Raw genomic sequence first — 21,752 nt, forward strand, 5'->3', positions numbered from 1 at the left:
CCAGGGACCAGTGGCCAGTGACAAGGCCCTGGCCTGTCAGCTATGAAGAAATGAATTTCCACATAAGACAGAAAGTAGTGAAGCAACTGAAGTGTTTATTAGGAGGAAAATGAGCACAGAATGTGTGGATAGACACACGGGCGGGCTCAGAGAGAGAGATCCGCATCCTCATGGCAGTTTGAATCAGTTTTATGGGGCATTTCTTCCGGGTTTCCTTTGACCAGTCATCTTGCTTTGCCTGGTTCTGAGTCCGTATTTGGTTTATCTCAGGGTCCTCCCCTGTGTGCGTGCGCATCTCTCAGCCAAGATGGATTCTAGTGGAGAGGGCTATGGGTAGTTGGCATCACTTACTATGGGGTGGCGCCCCCCTCCCTTTTTGACCTCCAAGGAGCCTTTCTGCACATGTGTAGTTGGGGAGGTCTCCTTGACTTCGAGAATGAGGAAAATGTGGTCTCTTATCTTCTATCTGGGAAGGGCCCAGCCCCCTCCATCATCCTGCTTTTATGGAGTTTCTGCTATTATGGAGCTTCTGTCCATAGGAGAGAACCTGTTCAGCCTGAGGCCCATCTATCTCCTGCCTCAAAAGAGGTTTAAAGAGAAACTTCTGAGACAAAGAGTTACCAAATATATAAAAATGTGGTTATTCAAGAAGGCAATAAGACTAAAAGACTTTTTTCTTATAATATGTATATAATACTAAAATAATTTTTAAACATTTTCATTGATGTGGGAAATTTCTGAAAAAATAATTTAACTGTAACCTATTATTATACAACACATAGTTGGATTGTAATATTAGAATTCTTTAACATGCCCAGTCACGTGTGGCTGACTTTCTTTTCTCTCTTATTCCAGTTTAGATTTTATGTAGAGATTCAGCAAGATTTTCACTACAGGGGCCTAAGGGGAGCCAAAGTGCATACCAATTCCAAAAGGAAATAGCCAGTTTACATGCTACCCAATTGCCTTGTGTCGCAGGGTTTTCTAAATTGTGCTATTTTGTGTGGAATTCAGTGTGAACCCGAAGAACATTCATTTCTAAAGGAAGTACTCATAACAGGTGCCATATATTTGTTGCTAAAAATAGTTTCCATTTATCTACAGTTCAGGCACAGTATGAACATTGATTTGATAGCTTTTCCAATTCTTCCTGTTTGCCTCAGGCCTGTCTAGGCAATACAAAAGTGTGAAAAAGCATCTCGGTCTCTATTATGTTGGTGTTTTCAGAAAACTTTAGATTCATGTCTCCATAAAATGCGTTATCAGTTGATCGAGATCTTGAAAAATGAACTAGCTAAACAGTATTAGACCTCATCATATAGACCAAGAAACTGAAACAGAACATGACTTGGCTTTGATCACAGAGCAAGTCAATGGCAGTATTTTTACAGAATACAGAGTTTTGATGTCAGTGTCTGTACACTAAATCAGATGATGTTCTGAAGAATCTGAGTCCTTTTTAGGAAATACCCTTTGAGATAATGGAAATTGAAATAAATAAGATTGAGTTTAGAATAGTCACCCAATGAAATGAATAGTCATTCACTCTGAATTTTAAGAATTCTATTATAATCATTGAAAAATGTTATCACAAAGTTAAACTAACCCTGAATTCATACTATTCAGCTAATAAACATACATTAGATCATTATAGTCTATCTAGATAAATATGAATAGACTAGATTTCAGATGTAGTAAAATCTAATAAAATTGTATAATCTCTATTAATCTCTATTAAAACTACAAATGATATACTGAGTATGTTAAATTAGGGGTGTCAACTTTCATACATGGTTATGGCAGATATGTGCGTATGTCTGTATATATACTTATTTTATATATTTATATATAAATTATGTTTGCTAAACCTGTATAGAGTCAACAGAATTTAAGAAGTTATGTAATTCTAACTAATATCAATTTATAGATGGATTCCAAATAAATATGGCCTTATATAACTAGAAAAGACTTTTCTACTGGTTGACCAAAAACTCTTGCTTACAAGTAAGAAAAATTATTTTGAGCTAGCTTAAACCTAAAGGCATTAAAAGCCATGTGTAGGTGTGTCCCAGGCCACAAGAGGAAGGATCTAGGTGAGACTCATCAAGCCTAGAATCTAGGAACTGGACAACAGTACTCAGTCTCTTACACTACTCTGTATTTATCTACTTCGTTTTCTTTGTCTGTAGATTGGCCATATGGCAAAGGGTGCATCATTTCTATTTACATCTCAGCCACATACGGCAAGTGATTAATTGTCGCAATCTCAGTTTCAAATATCCAGAGAGAGAATCAAAATGTTCCAACTTTTGTATCTACCTCTGGTTTGATCTAGTGACCAGTAGTGAGTTAAATAAAATCATAGCTATAGTTAACCCACTGCTGGGAGGGACAAGAGAAAGGAGAAAGTTATAAATTGCAGAGGCACTCTGCATTTCTTAATTTTCTCTTTAATGTGTTTATTTTGTTCACTCTCCTTTTCTATAAAGATTTATATAGTAGATTTTTGGACATTGATATAATTACTAAAATATAAGAATATATCACCTGTTGCTAGAGATGACAAAAACTCTAGTGTTTGAAAAAAGTACTCAAAGTAATTTCTCTTTTTATCTAAAATATTATAAACTGGAACAATTTTAGCTAAAAATATATTAGTAGTAAGGAGAGTAAGTATCAAAATGATTGATGCAACATCCAGATTAATTATGGAGGAAATGCCAAACACAAATATTTCACTAACTGCTGTATTACTCTAAATTGAGCTCTGGGGTTTGGAAGACACATTACACTGATTTAGGACTTGTTACGTAAAATTATTATAAATATAAAATATTTTTAATCTGATTTTAGATATTTAATTCCAAGGTATTAAACATAAGATATTTAACCCTACCAAAATAACCATTATGAAAAAGTTCTGTCTTGACTACAGAGACTACAAAAGCATTCTTGATTGAGGGGTAGGGAGACAGAAATAACTAAAGACAACATGATCAACTATTTGTGACTGTTGACACCTTTCATTCTCTGGCTTCTGTTTCCAAAAGCAAGTCTGGACCACCCAGTTTTATAAATACAGGACCCTGGGTACAACAGTAGCCATCTTGGCAACCACAGTTCACCCTACTATTGAATGTTTCATGAACAACCATATTACCCGAGTAGGTGGAGAACACTGAAGAAACCAAACAGCTTCTTAGCTACCTGACTTTAAAAGGAATGTCCTAGGTATTCTATCTAGGGAGTTATCTATTGTATCTGGCAAACTTGACAGTAATCAGTTACCTAGACAACCGTGCCCCGCATCTCTTTTAAGTCAACTCGGTGTTATGTCACATACCTTCTGCTAATGTTTAAAAAATTCATCTTGACATGCTCAGATGTGTTTGGCAATCACTAGTGTGCTGGGTGCCGAACCACTTCTCTGTAAATGTAGCATCCAAGTGACAACAGCAGCAGAGTAATGGACCTTGCACAAAGCTACAGCATGCCTGAAACAAGACTCCAACAAGTAATAATTAGCTTTTTTCCCTTTCACCACTGACAGTGCTTGTCTAACTAAAGAGCTTCCCAAAGCAGAGAGAGAAGCCATGTAGAGAATCCAGACATCATTCAGAGTCAGCCCTGGCTGAAATGTAGTCTTATAATGGAAACACTTCTATTCTTAGAAGAAAAAAGGATTGGTTATAAAGTAATGCTAGAAGCAGTTAAAAAGATAAAGGCAAACCATACTGAATAACTTTGGGTTATTTTTAAAAGGAGTAAATATAGTTCTTAATAGGGGAAAAACATCTATCACAGAAAAAGTTTACAGCTAATATTTTTACAAAAATTTTACAGTACACTACAAGATGAAAACTTCTTTCAAGGTGGAATGCTTTAGAGAGCAAAGGCTTGGCACAGTCCTAGACCCATGTAAGAGCAGCAATTACTCTTATGCAAAAGTTATCTTTAGTGTAGTCAGTGAGAACCAGAATGTTGATATTGTAATCAAAATGTCAGGATTAGCTGGAGCAGTCTGGGAGAGCCCAAGATATTCAACACCATTCTACATTGACCATTTCTGCAAAATAATCTAAACGGACACCTACAAGCAGCTTCCTTGGGTATCCAGATACCAGGGTCAACCTTGTACCTCTGAAAAGAGGTTCATCTGATGACTCTTAAGTACATGTGTATTAGAATTTGTGTATGTGTATATACAGCTCACATTTACATATGTAACGACATAGACTCTCTTCTAGAAACCCACATAAGCTGACAGTTGCTGAGCCTTTACAGCTTTTAAAATTTGAAGGTTGGGGATTAGAGAAATAAGAGAGGCTGTTCATTGACTATTGAAGTGATCAAAGATATAAATTAAGTACCATTTTAAAACTTTGTTCCTATTTATCAAATGGTTACTATCTACAGCTGTAGTACTTATTAACTTATTAAAAATCATGTTAAAAAAATCTAACTCATAAACGGTTAGCTAATACTAGACTAATAATACTAATACTAGACTAAGACTAATGCTAGAGTGTTCAAAAGCACTCTAAAAGACATTTTATTCATATTTTGGAGAAGAAAATATTTACATGTTTAATTAAGTTAGGCTACCTGTAAAGTACTGTGTGATATAATATCAATAAAGTACTTAACATGGCACTTTAATGTTTTATTTAAAACCATATATCATGCACTTTTAAACTTCAGTATTGAATATTGACTGGTGTGTAGAATTCAATTTCATAGTTAAAAAGTAATTTGTGACTAGAATAGAACTTTTTCCCTGGTATTCACAAAACCGTTTTGCCATTTCAGCTTCAAAAGAAGAAAAAATGTGCCTTTGCAGCTCTAAGCATATCTGTAAAGAAATACAGATTCTGTTGAGTAGCCTCTGAAACTTGGCTTTCTTACATTTGGTTGGTTCATATGACAATCCCTGTGAAATGAATGGAAATATGATTTTAGATTAAATGACTTTTCCAAAATAAAAAATACAAAACAACCATGGTGATTATGTATGGCTTCCAGTCTATAATTGAAATAAGTACATAAGTACATTGAATGATGCAGGTGTGTTACATAGTGTTTTATTACCTTAAATGGTGAATATCATAACATGAATTTTAAAACAAAAAAGTAAAATTAAACATTTAAAATTAAAGTCTTCTGATTACTTTTTAATAAAACTGATAAAACACCTTAATTCTGTTTTTCTCATTCAGGAAGCTCAGGGCCCAAAATTGATGCTCAGTCAGTGAAAATCCCTTGCACCTCATCTTAAGTATATGTGTTATCCTTTCATTTTTATGATCCTGCCTTTCTACTTAAATTTTATTAATTTTAATGTATTAAAATTTTATTAGAAGCTACCTCAACTTTTCTTGGGTAAAGTATTTAATATAAACATAATAAAAATACTAATGTAAAATAGTTGTTTAAAATATATTACAGAGGGAGCATATGAATATTTGATGCCTTTAGTATATATATATTTTGATAAGTTGCTAGGAACCATACTGCATACTCTAGTTAAGCAAATATTTGATATTGAAAATCAGACACACAAAAATACAGTGATGAAAATTCTAGCAAAGTAAGAGTAATTTGCTATAAAACATCATGAAAGGGGAGATAGATCTTATTCAGAATGTTTTAAATTTCTAAAATTTTGATTAATCATATGATTAGATCTCTAACTTCATGACTAAGGAACTGAACTGTAACATTTAAAAGAGGGAATAAAGAGTTAAAGAAGGTAAGTCATATTTACTAATTAGACATGTCTTATAATTTTATAATGCATTTGTAAACAACATGCTAATTTGGGGTAATTTAAAGAAAATTTTATTTAACCATTAACTGCAATTAAAACTTGATATGGATTTTTTAAAATCTTGATATAAAAATAATTTTTAAAATTAATATTTACATTGTATATAATTGCTTATACAAATAGCACTTTTATTAGTAAATATTGGCAGGAAAATTGTACATAAATTATTTTACAAGAATTTTTAAAATTATATAATGGAAAATTTTATAATGTTACTTATTTTTCTACAAATATTCAAATTATATTATTTATGTTAGAAATTATTTATAGTCAGAGGAATTTACATGACAAGTTGGAAAAGGATGGAGAGATATGTAAAATATACTATTAAGTGGATTTATCACTGGCAAAATTATTAATTCACTAATATTTAGAGAAAATTTTGATGATTTGAATACAATGCTGAATAAAAATCAGTTACTAAATTTGTATAACTCTAGGTATCTTAAATATTAGGTATAAGTATTTGTGCATTTGACAAAAATTTTGTTATTAAATGTGTTAATGATATATAGAAAAACTTTAAATAGATTTTAGTTCTATGGTATCTGGTTAATATGTAAAGCAGTATTTATTGTGATTTCAGAAAAGATTACAGACATGAGGAAAAAGTCTTAGAAGTAAAAAAAAAAAAGTGTATGTAATCCATCATGTTTCTCATTCCTTACTAATATAAAGGTTGATGAAATAACCCAAATGTACTCTTCAAAGAACAAATAATGATTTAACTTTATGTTAATTAAAGTATGGAAGGAATATCACTACATTTTAAGAAACTGATAGACGTGTTAAATCTTTTTAAGTAATCAAATAATTTTATACTAAGTTCTTAGTCCCCATTCCTTCAGTTGCTCCAACATTTTCAAGACACTTTTCTAAGCTCTTGGTGTATATTGGTGAATAACATATGGTCCTTGGCTGAGAGGAGCTAACATTTTGGTGTGTGGGTCAGATGGAATAGATGATTTTATAGGATAGGTTGATAATATTGATAACATTGAAAGGGGCTAATGAAGCACATAAGAGACAGCTTTCCTAGTCTGCTTCCTGCAGGGAAAGCTTTCTAGAAATTTTGTCTGAGCTAAATCTTTTAGGGTAAGATCTAGGAAAAAATAGTTGGGAAATGCATTCTATGTGGGAGGGACAGTGTAAAAATATGCATGCATTATGGGAACTACAAAAATTCAATATTATATGAGCACAATTTGAGTAAAAGTAAGTGGTCAATGATGATGCTAGAGACAGCTAGTGATCAGTTTATGGAAGCTTTTATCCACCAAGTTAACATAATGTAACTTTATCCTATGCGGGATAAGCCAGTAAAGATTTTAAGAAGGATAATGATAAAGTAAAACTTTCATGTTGAATAAATCACTCTGACTTTAGAGTGAAAAATAAATTCAGTGGGGTCAAGACTGGAGAAGTGGAGACAAGTTAGATGATTATTATAATTGGCTATAACAGTAATTCTCAAAGTGTGATCCCTGGCCAGCAGCAGCAGTATTACCTGGGAACTTGTTGGAAATGTGGATTTTGGGGTCTCCCTCAGATTACCCAGTCAGAAATTCCTGAGGGGGGCTCAGATCTCTGTGTTTGGATAAGTCCTTCTGGTGATTATGTTATCTACTAAAGTTTGAGAACCATTGAGAAACCATGTTGAGGACTAAAACAAGATGTATACGTGGGAAAAGAGGGAAGGGGACAGTTTGAGAAAGATTTAGGAGATAAAATTGTCAGTCTCTAGTGGTAGATTAAATGAGGGGAGATTTATGGGTGAAGGCTGGCCATTAACTGAGATCTAGCCTAAAGTAAGATTGCTGGATTGGTAGAGGTGATGGGTTTTGTAGGGCCAGTTTGACTAAAGGATGGAATTGCAAAGTCCACATGATCAGTTGTATAAACTATATGAGGAAGTAAAAATCTGTAGCACCATATTGCACAACTTCAGGGAGTATGTGAATGGCATGCTCTGGAGCACAGTTTGAAGGATTATATTGAGTACAGCATGAAAAGTGCTCCCTGGAGTGGAGCAATGTAGTAGCCCTGGACAAAATCGGGCATTAAGAAGACAAGAGATCTCCTGGATGCAGAGATGATGCTGTCATGGAAGGCATAATATGAGATAACTGGAAGGATAAAGGTTGTTATAAGAGAATGACTATTAGAACTGAACGTTTCAAGTGTAGCATAGTTCTGGGTGATAACGAGAATATGAAAGATGGTGGAATATAGCTAGTCTCAAGGTCCAAGTGGAATCTTGTATCAAATTATGTCACATTAAGCTTAGCCTCATGTTGCTTTAGCAGGTGGGAGTAGTAACTAATGGGGAGAAAAGGAAACACAGTCTATGTGAAAAGCCCTAAGACAGCAATTGAACATTGTCAGACTCCATATGCTGGGGAAGGCTGAAGTGGCAGACTCTAAATACCCCTTATCTTCTCCTCCGCCTCTAATCATTTAATAAATCCTGATGATTTTTCCTTTTAATATATTTTGAGTAAACAACTTCCTTCCCATGTCTATTGCCACAAGTTGGTCAAGCTTTATCCACTCAAATCTAAAATGGCAATTCAAGCCTCATAATTAGAATTACTGTTCATCATTCTTTTTGTTTCATAGTTTATCTATACAGTCTTTAGTTTAATTTTTCAAAGATATTATTTTCTACATAAAATTTAGTTGCTCTGAAAGCTTTAGCAACTTTATGCTTTTATTTTAAAAATTCAAATGCTATAGCCTGCTATTTGAGAGTCTTCAGAAACTGATTTTTATGTCTCTGACTTAATAATTATAGCTGGAATTTATTTAAAGCTTATGTTCCATGCCCATGTGGAGCGAATTATATATCCTATTTTATTTAATCCTTAAGTCGCAAGAGAAATAATATCATCTTTATATAGAGAGAGTTAAGTCTCAAAGAGGAGATATACCTTATTCAAGATCAGAGTCAAAGTTAAAGCCGAGTGTACACTCCTCTGGGGTCTGTTTTCTTTTTTACCTATATCTCACAGCTTTCCACTTTACTCCCAAATTCCCAGCTCACTGTGTAAATTATCTATGATAACCAATCAAAAGTGCTGTCATTTTTCCTAAACTATATGATGTATGTTTTAACCACCAGACATTTTCTTATAATATTCTTATCTTTTCTACTTATATCAATTGTTTTCAAATGTTAGTTTGCATTAAAATCACTTGGAGGGCTTTTTAAAACACAAATTGCTGGTTGCTACCCTAAGAGTTTCTGATTCAGTGGGTCTCAGCTAAGTTTCCAGTATTGGCATTTCTAACAAATTCCTAGGTTATGCTGAGGTTACTGGTCTGGGGACCACACTTTGAGAACCATTGTTCTATATATTTATCTAAATTACACATCCCTTAAAAGCTTAATGCAAATAGCATGTCTTCCATTGTATTTTTCTGTTACCAATCCAACCTTCAATAAACACCTTTATGTCCAATCTCATATTGCATTTACTGTCTTACATATTCACTGCCTCTTGTGTTGTTAGCTATCTTTATTTCCGTATCTGCCTTTATCCATCTTCATTTATCTGTCTTTATTTAACTCTCTGTCTGTCTATCTTATATTCATATGTAGCTTATTGGCCTTTTGGTATCATATATTTTCTTCAAATTACCATGGCAAATATTTGGCACCTATGTATACATTGTATTCAAGTATTTGATGATGATATGCACACAAAGAGATCTAAGTTTTTTTTCTTTCGTCTTTTTCCCCAATTTTATTTTAAATCAAATTTCAGTTTCTTTTCCTTCCAACCTCTACCTTGCAGAATTTCTTTTGAAAGCATTTTCTTGTCCATGTTTTTTTTCTATCTGTTGCTGTATTTGAAGTTGCATTGGGACATTTGTTTTTTTCTCTGTAATTTGCTATAGGTAGGAAGTGTTGTACAGTTCCACTGCAAAAAAGGACATCTTCTCCAAGGGTCTACAACACGTACTTGCCTTCCTGACCTCACGTGGAGTGGAATTCAGCCTGAGTGCATACGTAAGTCTTGTGGCTAAGAAAATTATACTTATGAAGGATAAGAATTTATATGCGTTTTTTCTTCCACGTGTGAAAATAAACTTATATGTATGTAAAAGAGGTGTCACATTGTTTTTTTAGGTTATTATAAAATATAATTCATGCATATAGTGTTTTACTGCTACCCCCATGCCTAGTGGGGAGCATTATTCTTTAAGAAGTCAGAAGGCACAGGGCAAAATTTTGTTCTTTTTAAAAAGCTCTTGTAATTGCGTTCAGTTTGGTCACCAGATAATTTTAGATGATGAATATTTTTTAGGTTCATAGATCTGCACCTATGAATCTGAAGTACTTGTGAGATACAGGAGGCTCCAACATAGTAGTGACTCAATCTTTTTCACTTGTGAAACTCTCTGAGAACCTGAGGAAAACTAGAAATGTCCATGAAAGGATATATGCATGAATACCTTAACCAAAAATTTGAATACTACTTAGGATTTCCTGGAGCTTCTAAATGTGCACTGACCCTAAGTTGAAAGCACTTGCTATACAGATTGAATAAGAACAAAGATCACTAAACAGTCTTTTCTGAACACAGTTAGAAATAAATTTTAACTAGTGAGTTATCTCTTTTTTCCCTCCTACTTCCTCTTTTTATTTCCTCTCCATCTTTTTTGCGGGGGAGAAAAATGAAGAGTAAGCAGGAATAGAAATACTCATCAGAATGGTTTCTAGCTTTTAGGATTTGCTGAAGTCCAAATAAGTCCTGTGAATTTACTCCATCCCTGTTCAGAACTACCCAAATAATCACAGGGGTCCCTGTGGATCCTCAGTTTACTGAAAAGCAGCAGAACACTCCACTGAGAAGTCATGTCACATGCCTGGCTGGCTTATATTTAAATACGGCAAAATTCCTTAAAAGAGAATTCCTCAGAGTGTGTACGTACTTTAGAACAGCTGTGTGGGATGTACCTAGGTATTTCATAGTAAACCAAGATTCTTTGATTACCTGCATGTGGGATATGATGATTTAAATAAAATTAAACGGCTTCTGTTATTGCAGAGCATCTCAGAATATCTAATAGGTGCATAATGGGGCTTAAGAATGTAGCAGAAACAGACTATTTGTGTTTATTCTTAGCAGTATTTCCCCAATGAGAATTAAATTTTATTAACTGAATTATATTAAATTTAAGCCACATAACAAAATGTTTTTCACATAGTGTTAAAAATATTAGCTATTATTTATAGCTTAGTACATATCCACTAGGAAACAAATGGAAAAATTTTTTTCCAAACAAATTTGTCCACAGAACACTTTTTCTCAGAGACCATCTTTAAGGGTCTATATCCATGAACAAATGATCAGAAATGTTATCTTACTTAGGGGGAGAATTCTTTGTAGCATCTATTTCTGATTAAGAAGGGAATGGTCATCATAAGACACAAAACAGGTGAACTGAGCGGCAGGGTCAGGGAGTGTCATAAGTGCAGGTATAGTGGAATCAAAAAATTAAATGAATGAAAAGATACTGCTAGCATACGGACCCAAAATATGGCCAGAAAATCCCATATGCAAAAAATTATTAATTGTACTTATTAAATTGTACTTTCCTAATTGTACATTAGGAAATATGAATATCAGAGCAATGTACTGAATGGTGGTTGAATTTACCTTTAGAAGACATGCTTTTTAATTTAAAATAAATATAATAAATAAAAAATTATATATTAATATTTCCTAAACTGGTATAGAAAATCTGAGTTTGATCAACTTTAAAACTTATCTTAAGCAGGACTTATTAGATCCTTTAAAATGCTAATATATATTGTGACTCTCTAAAATGGTGATATAGTATACATTTATTAGGTTAATTATCCAGAGTTAGTCTTTTATTTTTTCTCTCAGTTTATCTGTTAACAACCACCAGTGTTCCACAGATGATCATTTATAAAATGCTAGTCTATGAAAACAACATTTACATTTACATTGATAAGCTTTCCTTGATTCATGAGAATAACTAAAGGTATATTTATATAAAGGCATTAGCATACCTATAAAAATATATTGTGACTCCGGTCTCAAAATTTTCTTAACATGTCTATAAAAATGAACATTTTTTCCCTTTTCTTAATATAGCCCACAGCTGTAAACAGCCAGAAACTCCTGCTCATGCAAATGTAGTAGGAATGGACCTTCCATCCCATGGGTATACATTAATTTATACCTGCCAGCCTGGCTTCTTCTTAGCAGGTGGAACAGAACATAGAGTGTGTAGATCTGATAACACCTGGAGTGGAAAAGTTCCTGTTTGTGAAGGTAAGTTTTCTCTATAAAAGCTTTCAACAGAAGATTTTGTACTTTTTAAGCTCTCCTCAGATACAAGAGACAAAAAAAAATCAATTTAAATTAGCTTAGGAACAAGGTAAATTTGTTCGCCAACTCTAAGAGTAGGAGTGATGTAGACACTTTTGGATCCAGGGGCACAGAAATATTATTCAGGTCTTTTTATAGCTTCTTTTCCATGCTCTATTTTTAATTCTTGCCTTTATTACTTTTCCTAGTTCTCTATTCACAGTAGGTATATTAGTTTTCTAAGGCTGCCATAGCAAAGTACCACAAGCTGGGTGACTTAAAAGAATAGGAGTTTATTGTCTCACAGTTCTGAAAGTCAGAAGTCCAAAATCAAGGTGTCAACAAGGCCATGTATCCTCTGAAGACTCTAGGGAAGAATCATTCCTTACCTCCTTCGAGCTTGGTATAGCTTCTGGCTATCCCTGGCATTCCTTGGCTCATAAATGCCTCACTACAATTTCTACCTCTATCTTCACATGGCCTTCTTTCCTATGTATCTCTATATGTCCTGTTCTCTTCTTATAAAAACACTAGTCGTTGGATTTAGGGATTATTTCAGGAATATTTCACCTCAAGATTCTCACTGAATTACATCTTCAAAGACTCTGTTTCCAAATAAGGTCATGTTCTGAGGTTCCTAGTGAACATGAATTTGGAGCGTGTACTATTCAACCCACTATAGTAGGGAAAATTGCTGCCAGCATTCCTGGGTTTATATCCTTCTGGTAGAATAACCCCAGTAGAAAGAGTCTTTCCCAAAACTTGGTCAGGATAGCACTATATGAAAGTCTGATTGCCACAATTTTTAATGGAATCCATCTCCAAATTCATTTCTCAGCCACGATGATATGACAGTTTGACCAGATCTAGGTGATGTGTCCACCCATGTTGCTGCTTTGCTTGATCAGGACAATCCCCATCTGAACAAGATATAATGAGTTTACCAGAGGAAAAAAGGGTTGTGTTTCCAGAAGAAGGAACAAAGGAGGTTTTTCTAGAATTCTTGATAAAGCCATCAATACATTCTTTTTTTTTTTTCAGTCCTTCTAATTCTTTATGTCTTGTAGCCTTCACAGATGTGGATGACTTTCTCCCCTTGAAATGTTTTCACTCTCTTCTCTTAGCTAGAACATTACAGGTTTTTTTTCAAAATTTTTCATGATAGGAATCCCTTCTGTGTGAGATCGTATTCTTTTATTTGTTTACTTGTTACTGTCTTTCTCTACTCTCCTGTCCTTTCATCTGCCCTTCCCCCACTAGAATATAAGCTCAAAAGAAAAAAACAAAAAAAAAGGAAAAAAGAAACTTTAATAAATCTAAATATGGCCCATTTTAGTGTTCTCTAATGTAAAAAAAAAAAAAAAAGAAACTTTGCCAAAGCATTTACAACTGTAATTTTAACCACTAGATCAGTGCCTTATATGTGAAAATTGTTCAATCAATATTTGTTGAATAAATAAATATTTTATCTCTTCAAATTTCTGGCTACCTATTCTCCATTTCCTTTTTAAGCTTAATGTTTTCTACCCATTTTTTCTAAAGCTCAGTTCTTAGTCTTCTGTTCTTTTCACTCTGTGTTCTCTCCCTAGGTGATCTGATCTCATTCAAGCCAATGACTTAAAGTTTCCTCTATGAAGGTTATTTACTAATTAATATTTCTAGCTCATTTATCTTCTCTTAGCTCTTATGTGTTCATAGACTTATATGTTCAATTTCTTACCTAATATCTCTTCTTGAATTTCTCAAAGACATTTAAATAATATATGCAAATCTAACTCATCAATTTCCCTTCACCATAAGTCTTCTCTTGATGTTCCCTAACTCAGTGGTACCATCATCACATAATAAATAGAAATCTAGTAGTCACCTTTGCCATCTTCTTGTCTTTTTAACTCCACCAGAATTTTAGTAGGTTTAAAAAAATTCTATCCACTTTTGAGTTTATCATCACTGCTACTGTAATCTAACTCAGCATTATCTCTACTGAGACTACTGAAATGGCCTTCTAACTTCTCTGCCCAAATCAATACCCACTCCTTTCCAAGTTGTTCTCCACCTTGCAGCCAAGGTGATGTTCACCCAAATAACTTCCCCTTAAAACCTTTAAAGACATTACATTGTTCTTAGGAAAAAGATGTAAGTCTTTACAGGTCTACAAGCACTACATATCACAGCTGCTTCAACTTTGCAGGCACTTTCAGCACCCCACATGATTCTGAGCTCCTTTTGGTTTGACTTAAAAACTTTAGTTTAACTCTTTACCTTTGAGACTAGCCAATTTCTTATGACATCATGGGATACCTTAACAATTTTTAACTCTTTTTTTCTTTTTTTCTTTTTTTTTGGCCATGCCGCACAGCTTGTGGGATCTTAGTTCCCTGTCCAGGGATCAAACCTGGGCCCGAGCAGGAAAAGGGCCAAGTCCTAACCACTGCACCGCCAGGGAATTCCCAACAATTTTTAACTCTTAAACATGAAACCTACCCAAATTATTTGCCTTTAAGCAACAGGAACATACCCTCAGCCCTCAACTTCCATGTTGGAATCAACTGTTTCCATGTTGGTTTATGCCTTTAAAATAAGAAACAAGACCCCAAAATACTAAGGCAGCACTGATATTCCCTTTGCCCCACTGGACTATAATGGGGATAATTATAGAAGTTGTTAGCTGAACAACAGAAGTGCTGAGTGAGGACTGAGATGCTATAGTGAACAGAACATTTTGGAGAAAACTATATGATATGTCAAAGAATAAAAGTGACAGTGCATCAAATTGTGTGTGTGTGTCTGTGTGTTATTAATTATATTAAATTTTATAAACATTTTTGTTTCTTTTCATAGCTGGTTCCAAAATATTGGTGAAAGATCCTAGACCTGCGCTAGGAACACCCAGCCCAAAGCTAAGTGGTTAGTTATTTCAGTTGTTTTTCTAGTAGTCATGATTTCTAAAGGTGATCTCCTGTTTTATTGACAAAGTGACCATTTGTTAAGAAAAATATATTTCAGTATGGGAAAACTATGCATTTTACTGTTTGGAATTTGAAGTTTGAAAATTTGTATTATAAGATATCGAACTTCAAGCAATGTAATACCGTGACATGTTAATATTCCAAAAATATTGTATATAGTTGTCTGTATAAAATTTCCCATCAAGAGTATCTGTAGATAGCTATAAAATAATGGCAATGGTTTATTTAAAACATTAAAATAAAAATGAGATTTACATATAATTTTTAAATGTAAATTTTTTAAAGAAGGAACCAAATACACTTGGAGTGAGAGTAAAAGTTCAGCAACTTCTAGAACTTGTCCAGTTTATTTTCAGTAATTTGATTTAAAAATAAAATTTTTAGTCGTTAAAAATATGGGCGTTGAAGTCCTACAACCTTGATGTAATCCCCATGTTATACACTGCCTACCCTATGACTTTGGAAAAGTTAATTTCTACATCTGAGCCTCCATTTCTTTATCTATACAAAAGGCATAATGATTAGATTAATATGAATGAACTTCATGAAAATGAAGCACAAAGTACTTGGCTCATGGTAAGGGCTCAGTATATGAGAGCTTCTTTTTAATGTGTTAGTATGTATTTTATTTACATGGTAGGAATGAAAAGCTACACATAAAATTAAAGGCTCAGCATTTCATCTTTACCTTGGAAATAGATTTGGTCCAGTTGTAATAAGCCAGGTACAGTGTTAGAATCTAATTTTAGTTGGTTTCAGAAGTTCTCAATGTACATGCTATTAAACTGGACTGCCTACCAAAAAAAATCAGTCTGAGAAACTGATTTTTTTCAACAGTCAGTGAAAACAGACTGAATTTCTCTAAGGTGACCAAAGAATATGTCATCATGAGAGAGAAAGTGTTGCATGGAGTCAGAAAACCACAATGGTCCCAGCCCCTGGTAACCTCTATTCTACTTTCTGTCTCTATGAATTTCCCTATTCTAGGTATTTCATATAAGAGGAATCACACAATGCTTGTCCTTTTGTGTCTGACTCGATAATGCTCCGTTGAATGTATATACCATATTTTATTTATCCATTCAGCTGTTCACTGACATTAGGATTGTTTTCACCTTTTTGGCTAGTGTGAATAATCCTGTGAACACCAGTATACGAGATTCTTTTTGATTTCCTGCTTTCCAGTCTTTTGGGTGGTAGTAGAATTGCTGGATCATGTGGTAATTCTAGTTTTAACTTTTTTGAGAAACTGCCAAACTGTTTTCCAAAGCAGTTGCGTCATTTTACATTCCCACCAGCAATGTACCAGGGTTTCACATCCTCACCTACACTTGTTATTTCCTGTTTACCACAACTTTTTAAAAAAAGAAAAACAAAGACTTAGTGCAGGGTTGTAATTATAACTCAAAATGTGTTCAATATAAGACTAGGTTTGCCTCATTTTTAGGTAAATATCTTCCATTGGACCTTTCATTTCATGTCCACTGTTAAAATGTTTACCATTAACGATTAAAGGACTTTTTTCTGGTAAAAAAAAAAAGAAAGAAAGAAAACCACAATGGTCAATCAGTGCCCAGAACTTTCCAAGAAAGATACTTTATCTGGGAGCAGATGGGTACTCTGAATAATAGCTCCTGCATATCAAGTATAAATCTAGACTGTCCTGGGCAAAACATGGCCAATGGCTACCAATAAATAGTTCAGGCTGACAAAAGATTTTTTTAAAGAATATGGAAGAACTAAACAACAAAACTAATATGTTTGATGTAATATATATATATATATATATATATATATATATATATATAATATTTCTCATCAACTAATTAAATAATATATACTTTCTTTAAAGACACATGCGACAGCTATAAGAATTGATCATATATTAAGTAATAAAAAAACCACAAATTTCAAATTAAAGTTAGTCTTACCTGACCATGATGCAGTTAAAAGTTAATAAGAAAATGGATAAATTTTTTAAATTCCTCAATGTTTGGAAATTAAGAACAAAATTAATACCGATGAATAACTCATGAATTGAAGAAGGAATTAAAATGGAAAATATAACAATATAGCTTAGTTATGCTGAAAAATCTAAATATCAAAACTTGGGAACTAGAGCAAAAGTAAATATGTGAGGGAAATATAAAGCCTTAAACCCTTACATTAGAAGAAAAGAAAGCCTTAGAATTAATAACTGTCGCTGTTAAGAAGATACAAAAAGTATAATGGAATGATCAAAAGAAAGCAGAATTCAATGTAATAAAAATGAACAAACAAACCAAAAAAACACCAAAGATATAACAGAAGAATCTCAATAGAGTCAAAAGTAGTTCTTTAAAAAAAATGTACAAAGTGAATAATTTCTGGTAAGATTGATCAAGAAAGGAACAAAAAGTAACATTTCAAAAGGAAATGTGAAAAACTACATAGAGTAGATTGAATAAATTAGCAATATATAATAGAAAACTACTGTAACTGTCAATTTTAAAAAACTTAAATATTGACAAATTACTAGAAAAGTGGATCTTAACATAACTAATAGGAGAAAACTCGAATAATCCCATAACAAAGTAGTAGTTAAAGCTATTTCCACAAGGAAAAACCTGTTCCATATGCCTCTACTGATAAGTTCTACCGAATTTTGAAGGAACAGATCATCCCAGTTTTATAAAAACTATCAAAAAAACCCTCATTTTATGGATCCAACATAACTCTAATAACTCAGGTAAAGACACTATAAAAAGAGAAAATTACAGGCCCATTTGACATAAGATTATAGATGAAAAAATCCTACATAAAGCCTTAGCAAGTCAAATACAGTTGACCCTGAACAGAAAGTGGGTTAGGGGCATTGGCCCTCAGTGCAGTCAAAAATCTGCATATAATTTATCGTTGACCCTCAGTATGTGGTTCCTCCTTACCCAAGATTCCTTCATATCTGTGATTCCACATCCATGAATTCAACTAACCACGGATCAGTACAGTAGTACTATAGTATTTACTGTTGAAAAAAAATCTGTGCATAAGTGGACCCTCACAGTTCAAATCCATATTGTTCAAGGGTTAACTGTACAACATTATAGTAAAGATGACACATCATTACCAAATTGGGTTAATGATAGATTTACAGGGATATTTTCATGTTAAATAATCTTTAAAAGTAATCTGTCACATTAAGAGATTAACATGTAAAAATTATGATTATGTATGATCATCTAAATTATGATCATCTAAATACTTGTACAGAAACTATTTTGTAAGATTGAACATCTGTTTATAATTTTTAAAAACTTAATGAATTAGAAAGGAAAAGAATTTCTTTAACCTGAGTGAAGATATCTATAAAACTGTAGAACAATGTCATCTTAAGTGGGAAAACAGAATCATTTCATTTAAAATCATGACATAATGATTAGATTACTCCAAAGTAACAATAATTAAATTTGACAGTGATATCAGAGTCAGGAACATGATAGTCTATATGACAATGCTATGAGGCCTATGAAGCAAAGTTTAGATTCAAAACTGTCTTGAAAAATAAGGATCATAACCATCATTGTCTTCCTCCTTTTCACTGTGCTCCACATCAGTGATAGTTAGATGGCATTTTAGAGTTTAGAAAGAACTGCCAAATACACAATCACATTTAAATCTCAAATTAGACTTAACAATAGAAAGCATTGTCATCCCCTTGTAAATAGGGATTTAAATGACCAAATAGTGTCTGTCTCTCCCATCCTATCATTAGTTACATTTCTCAGTTATGTGAGAGAAAGGTGGAGGGTGGTGGTGGCATGCTGGAGCTGCCAGGTAGAGCTTTGCCATAGCCAGTTCTGGGCATTCTTCCAAACTCTGCGTTCAGTGATGTCATGTTCATAGTTTGAAATCTGACATCACGGGAATATTTACACTATAGAATCAGCAAATAGCACAACCAGTTTGTTTTCTGGAGAGCCAGTGGTTAAACATTTACTACCACATCAGTGATTAATCCTGATACAATGTTCTTTGCTGCTGCTGGTACCTACTTCTTTCCATGGCTATTTTCTCCTGCTATGGGGGTTCTCTTTAGTCTCCTTCAACCAACTTCCTTAATTCCCCCAAGCACAATGACAAGATCACCAAGTGTAGCTGATTTTCATTAAATATTCAGGGATAGCAAAGAGTAAGCATAATACAGGCCAGGGAAAATAAACAATCAGAAAGATAAGAATAACACATTTATTGAGTGCCTACTATTTGCCTTCACACTGCTGTTAGAACATCTTTCTCCCTTGTTCTTCCTCCTATCTCTACAACTAAGAGCCTATTACCTCCAAATTCCAGATCTTTCTAATGCAGGATAATTTAGCTTGTCACTCCCTCCTCCAAACTTATTTTAGGTATGATTTTTGAGTTAACTGCTCTTTAAGGTGCTTACCAAATCAAGGGCTTTTTACCCATACACCGTACCAAATTTTTAGGTAAGGTCTCCTGTACATACAGAGCATAGCTGTGTAGTTTGAGGTTTGGGGAGGGAGTGCCACTATAAGGATGACTTGGCAAAGGTCCCAGAGCCAGGACTATGGCTTTTTCATGATACTAACTGCATGTTCACTATATATTTTATTAGCAACAATGTAATGATCTATGAGACCCGCGGTTTCCCTATTTTACCTGTATAATACTAATGATAGCAACTAACACTTATCAAAACTCTTCATATTCATTATCTCATTTAATCTTCCTCATAACTCTATGTTAATCCCATATCAATGATGAGGAAATTCAGGTTTAGAGAATTAAGTAACGTAGGGAAAAGCACACAGTTTATAAGTTGTAGAGGAGGGACTGAGATACACGCGGTCTAGTTCCAGTGCCTGCACTTCTGGTCCTTCTGCTATATTGCTTCTGAATTATCATAGAAAAAAATAATCATGTTGGTTGAAATACTCAGTAAAAACTCAACTCTTGAGTGCATTTTATGTTCATCTTCTACCATAGTATTTTTTTATTTGTTGGCCGAGTAGAATTCAGGGAATGTACAATTTGTAACACAGTCTCTGTGATCTGAGCAGTAAGAACTGTGATGTATGTAGAGAAAAATCAGGTGAAAAATGTCAATAACTTGTTAGAAAAAAAAAAAAAAGGCTTTCCTCTAAATCCATGTCATTCATTCAGTCACACAAATAGGCAGGCTCTTTTGAATAGCTGATTTCTGAGGATGTGCTTTAATGTGTTGTACAGAATTAATAGAAGCTCTCTCAGCCTCTTACCAGGATCTGAGTAGACTTTGACATACCTAATTTATATTAGCTATAAATTACACAACTAATATATATAAATATAATGTCTTACTTGTCTGCATTTAACATTAAGAGTGTTTCTTATTTGGATGAAAGTTTTACATTAGAATATTCTTTGATTCTACCACAGTTCACCTCTTTCCCATGAGAGCCAATTCTAGTGACAATTCTTTTATTTCTAAAAATACCTGTAAACCTCAAAGCTGTCAGGAGCAAAACAGGTAGAGCCCTGTTCTTCTTCAGGAGCATCTATTATTGAAATAACTGAGCTCGGTATTCTGTAAAGGGGTCAAACGAGCATCTCTCCTGATGTCTTCCAAGGCTGTTCTGCAAGGGGGCGTTTTAACTCTATGCTCTTCCTATGAACCTATTCCTACTGCTAGGAGAAAAGCAGGCCTCTTGGGACTTGTATATAGACTGACTTGGCCCAGTAAAATCATTTTATTTTCCTTCTGAAAGAAAGATATTGTTATAGGAAACTAAATATAAGTAAACTTGATATTTTGCTGGATTCTAAATATGTCTTATGTCTTTAATTGGTGTTGTTTATTTATCGCTCATTGATGATGTATGTACAAATCTAGATTATTATTTTGGTTCTAAAAAAATTAAAACACTTATGTGAAGAATTCATTTTATAATGTACATTCTATATAATTGTATATTTAGAAAAAAATATGATTATTCAATAAACTAATACTCATTAATCTGGTATTTAATGCTTATATTTACTGGGCACTGTAAAATTAACATGTATGTTTATTTAATCTATTCACAGTTCCTGATGATGTGTTTGCCCAAAATTATATATGGAAAGGCTCTTACAATTTTAAAGGAAGGAAACAACCCATGACCCTGACAGTTACTAGTTTCAATGTTTCCACTGGGAGAGTCAATGCAACACTCAGTAACAGCAACATGGAACTACTACTTTCAGGTATCACATTAAAGAACAGCAAACAATGCCTTTATGCCTTCATTTCCATCATTTCATCATTTTTTTAGTGATTTTTATACTGTGAAATATTTGCTATATTTTGATGACATTCATAATTCATTCAGAAACAAGGCTTTCTGTTTTTTTGATTGATGTATGAATATTACTACACAAATATAAAACTGTGATTCTGAAATAAGCTCCCTCAAGAATATTTTTATGTGGCTAGAATGACATGTCATGAAATAGAACAGAACTTTTCATTTGAATATAACTAACTCCTTCTCTATTCTCATAACACCAAAGAGACTGGATCGGTGATTTGCAAGCTATTTTATGGTTACAAAATCATGTCTTCAAATGAGAATGTTTAGGAGGACACTA

At 33.5% G+C, this 21,752-nt stretch overlaps 1 protein-coding gene across 2 annotated transcripts in view; it reads left to right on the top strand.

The window, feature by feature from the left end:
* Positions 1-21,752, top strand: part of CSMD3 (CUB and Sushi multiple domains 3) — a 1,186,187-nt gene that overhangs the window by 1,145,124 nt on the left and 19,311 nt on the right. For both annotated transcript variants that reach the window (XM_082364543.1, XM_082364544.1), the window contains 4 exons: positions 9,728-9,839; positions 11,959-12,138; positions 15,016-15,081; positions 21,210-21,368. In XM_082364543.1, coding sequence (XP_082220669.1) covers positions 9,728-9,839; positions 11,959-12,138; positions 15,016-15,081; positions 21,210-21,368 — 517 coding nt within the window. The remainder of the gene's footprint in view (positions 1-9,727; positions 9,840-11,958; positions 12,139-15,015; positions 15,082-21,209; positions 21,369-21,752) is intronic.

The sequence above is a fragment of the Balaenoptera borealis genome (genome assembly GCF_965194805.1).
Source record: "Balaenoptera borealis genome assembly, chromosome: 17".
NCBI lineage: Eukaryota > Metazoa > Chordata > Mammalia > Artiodactyla > Balaenopteridae > Balaenoptera > Balaenoptera borealis.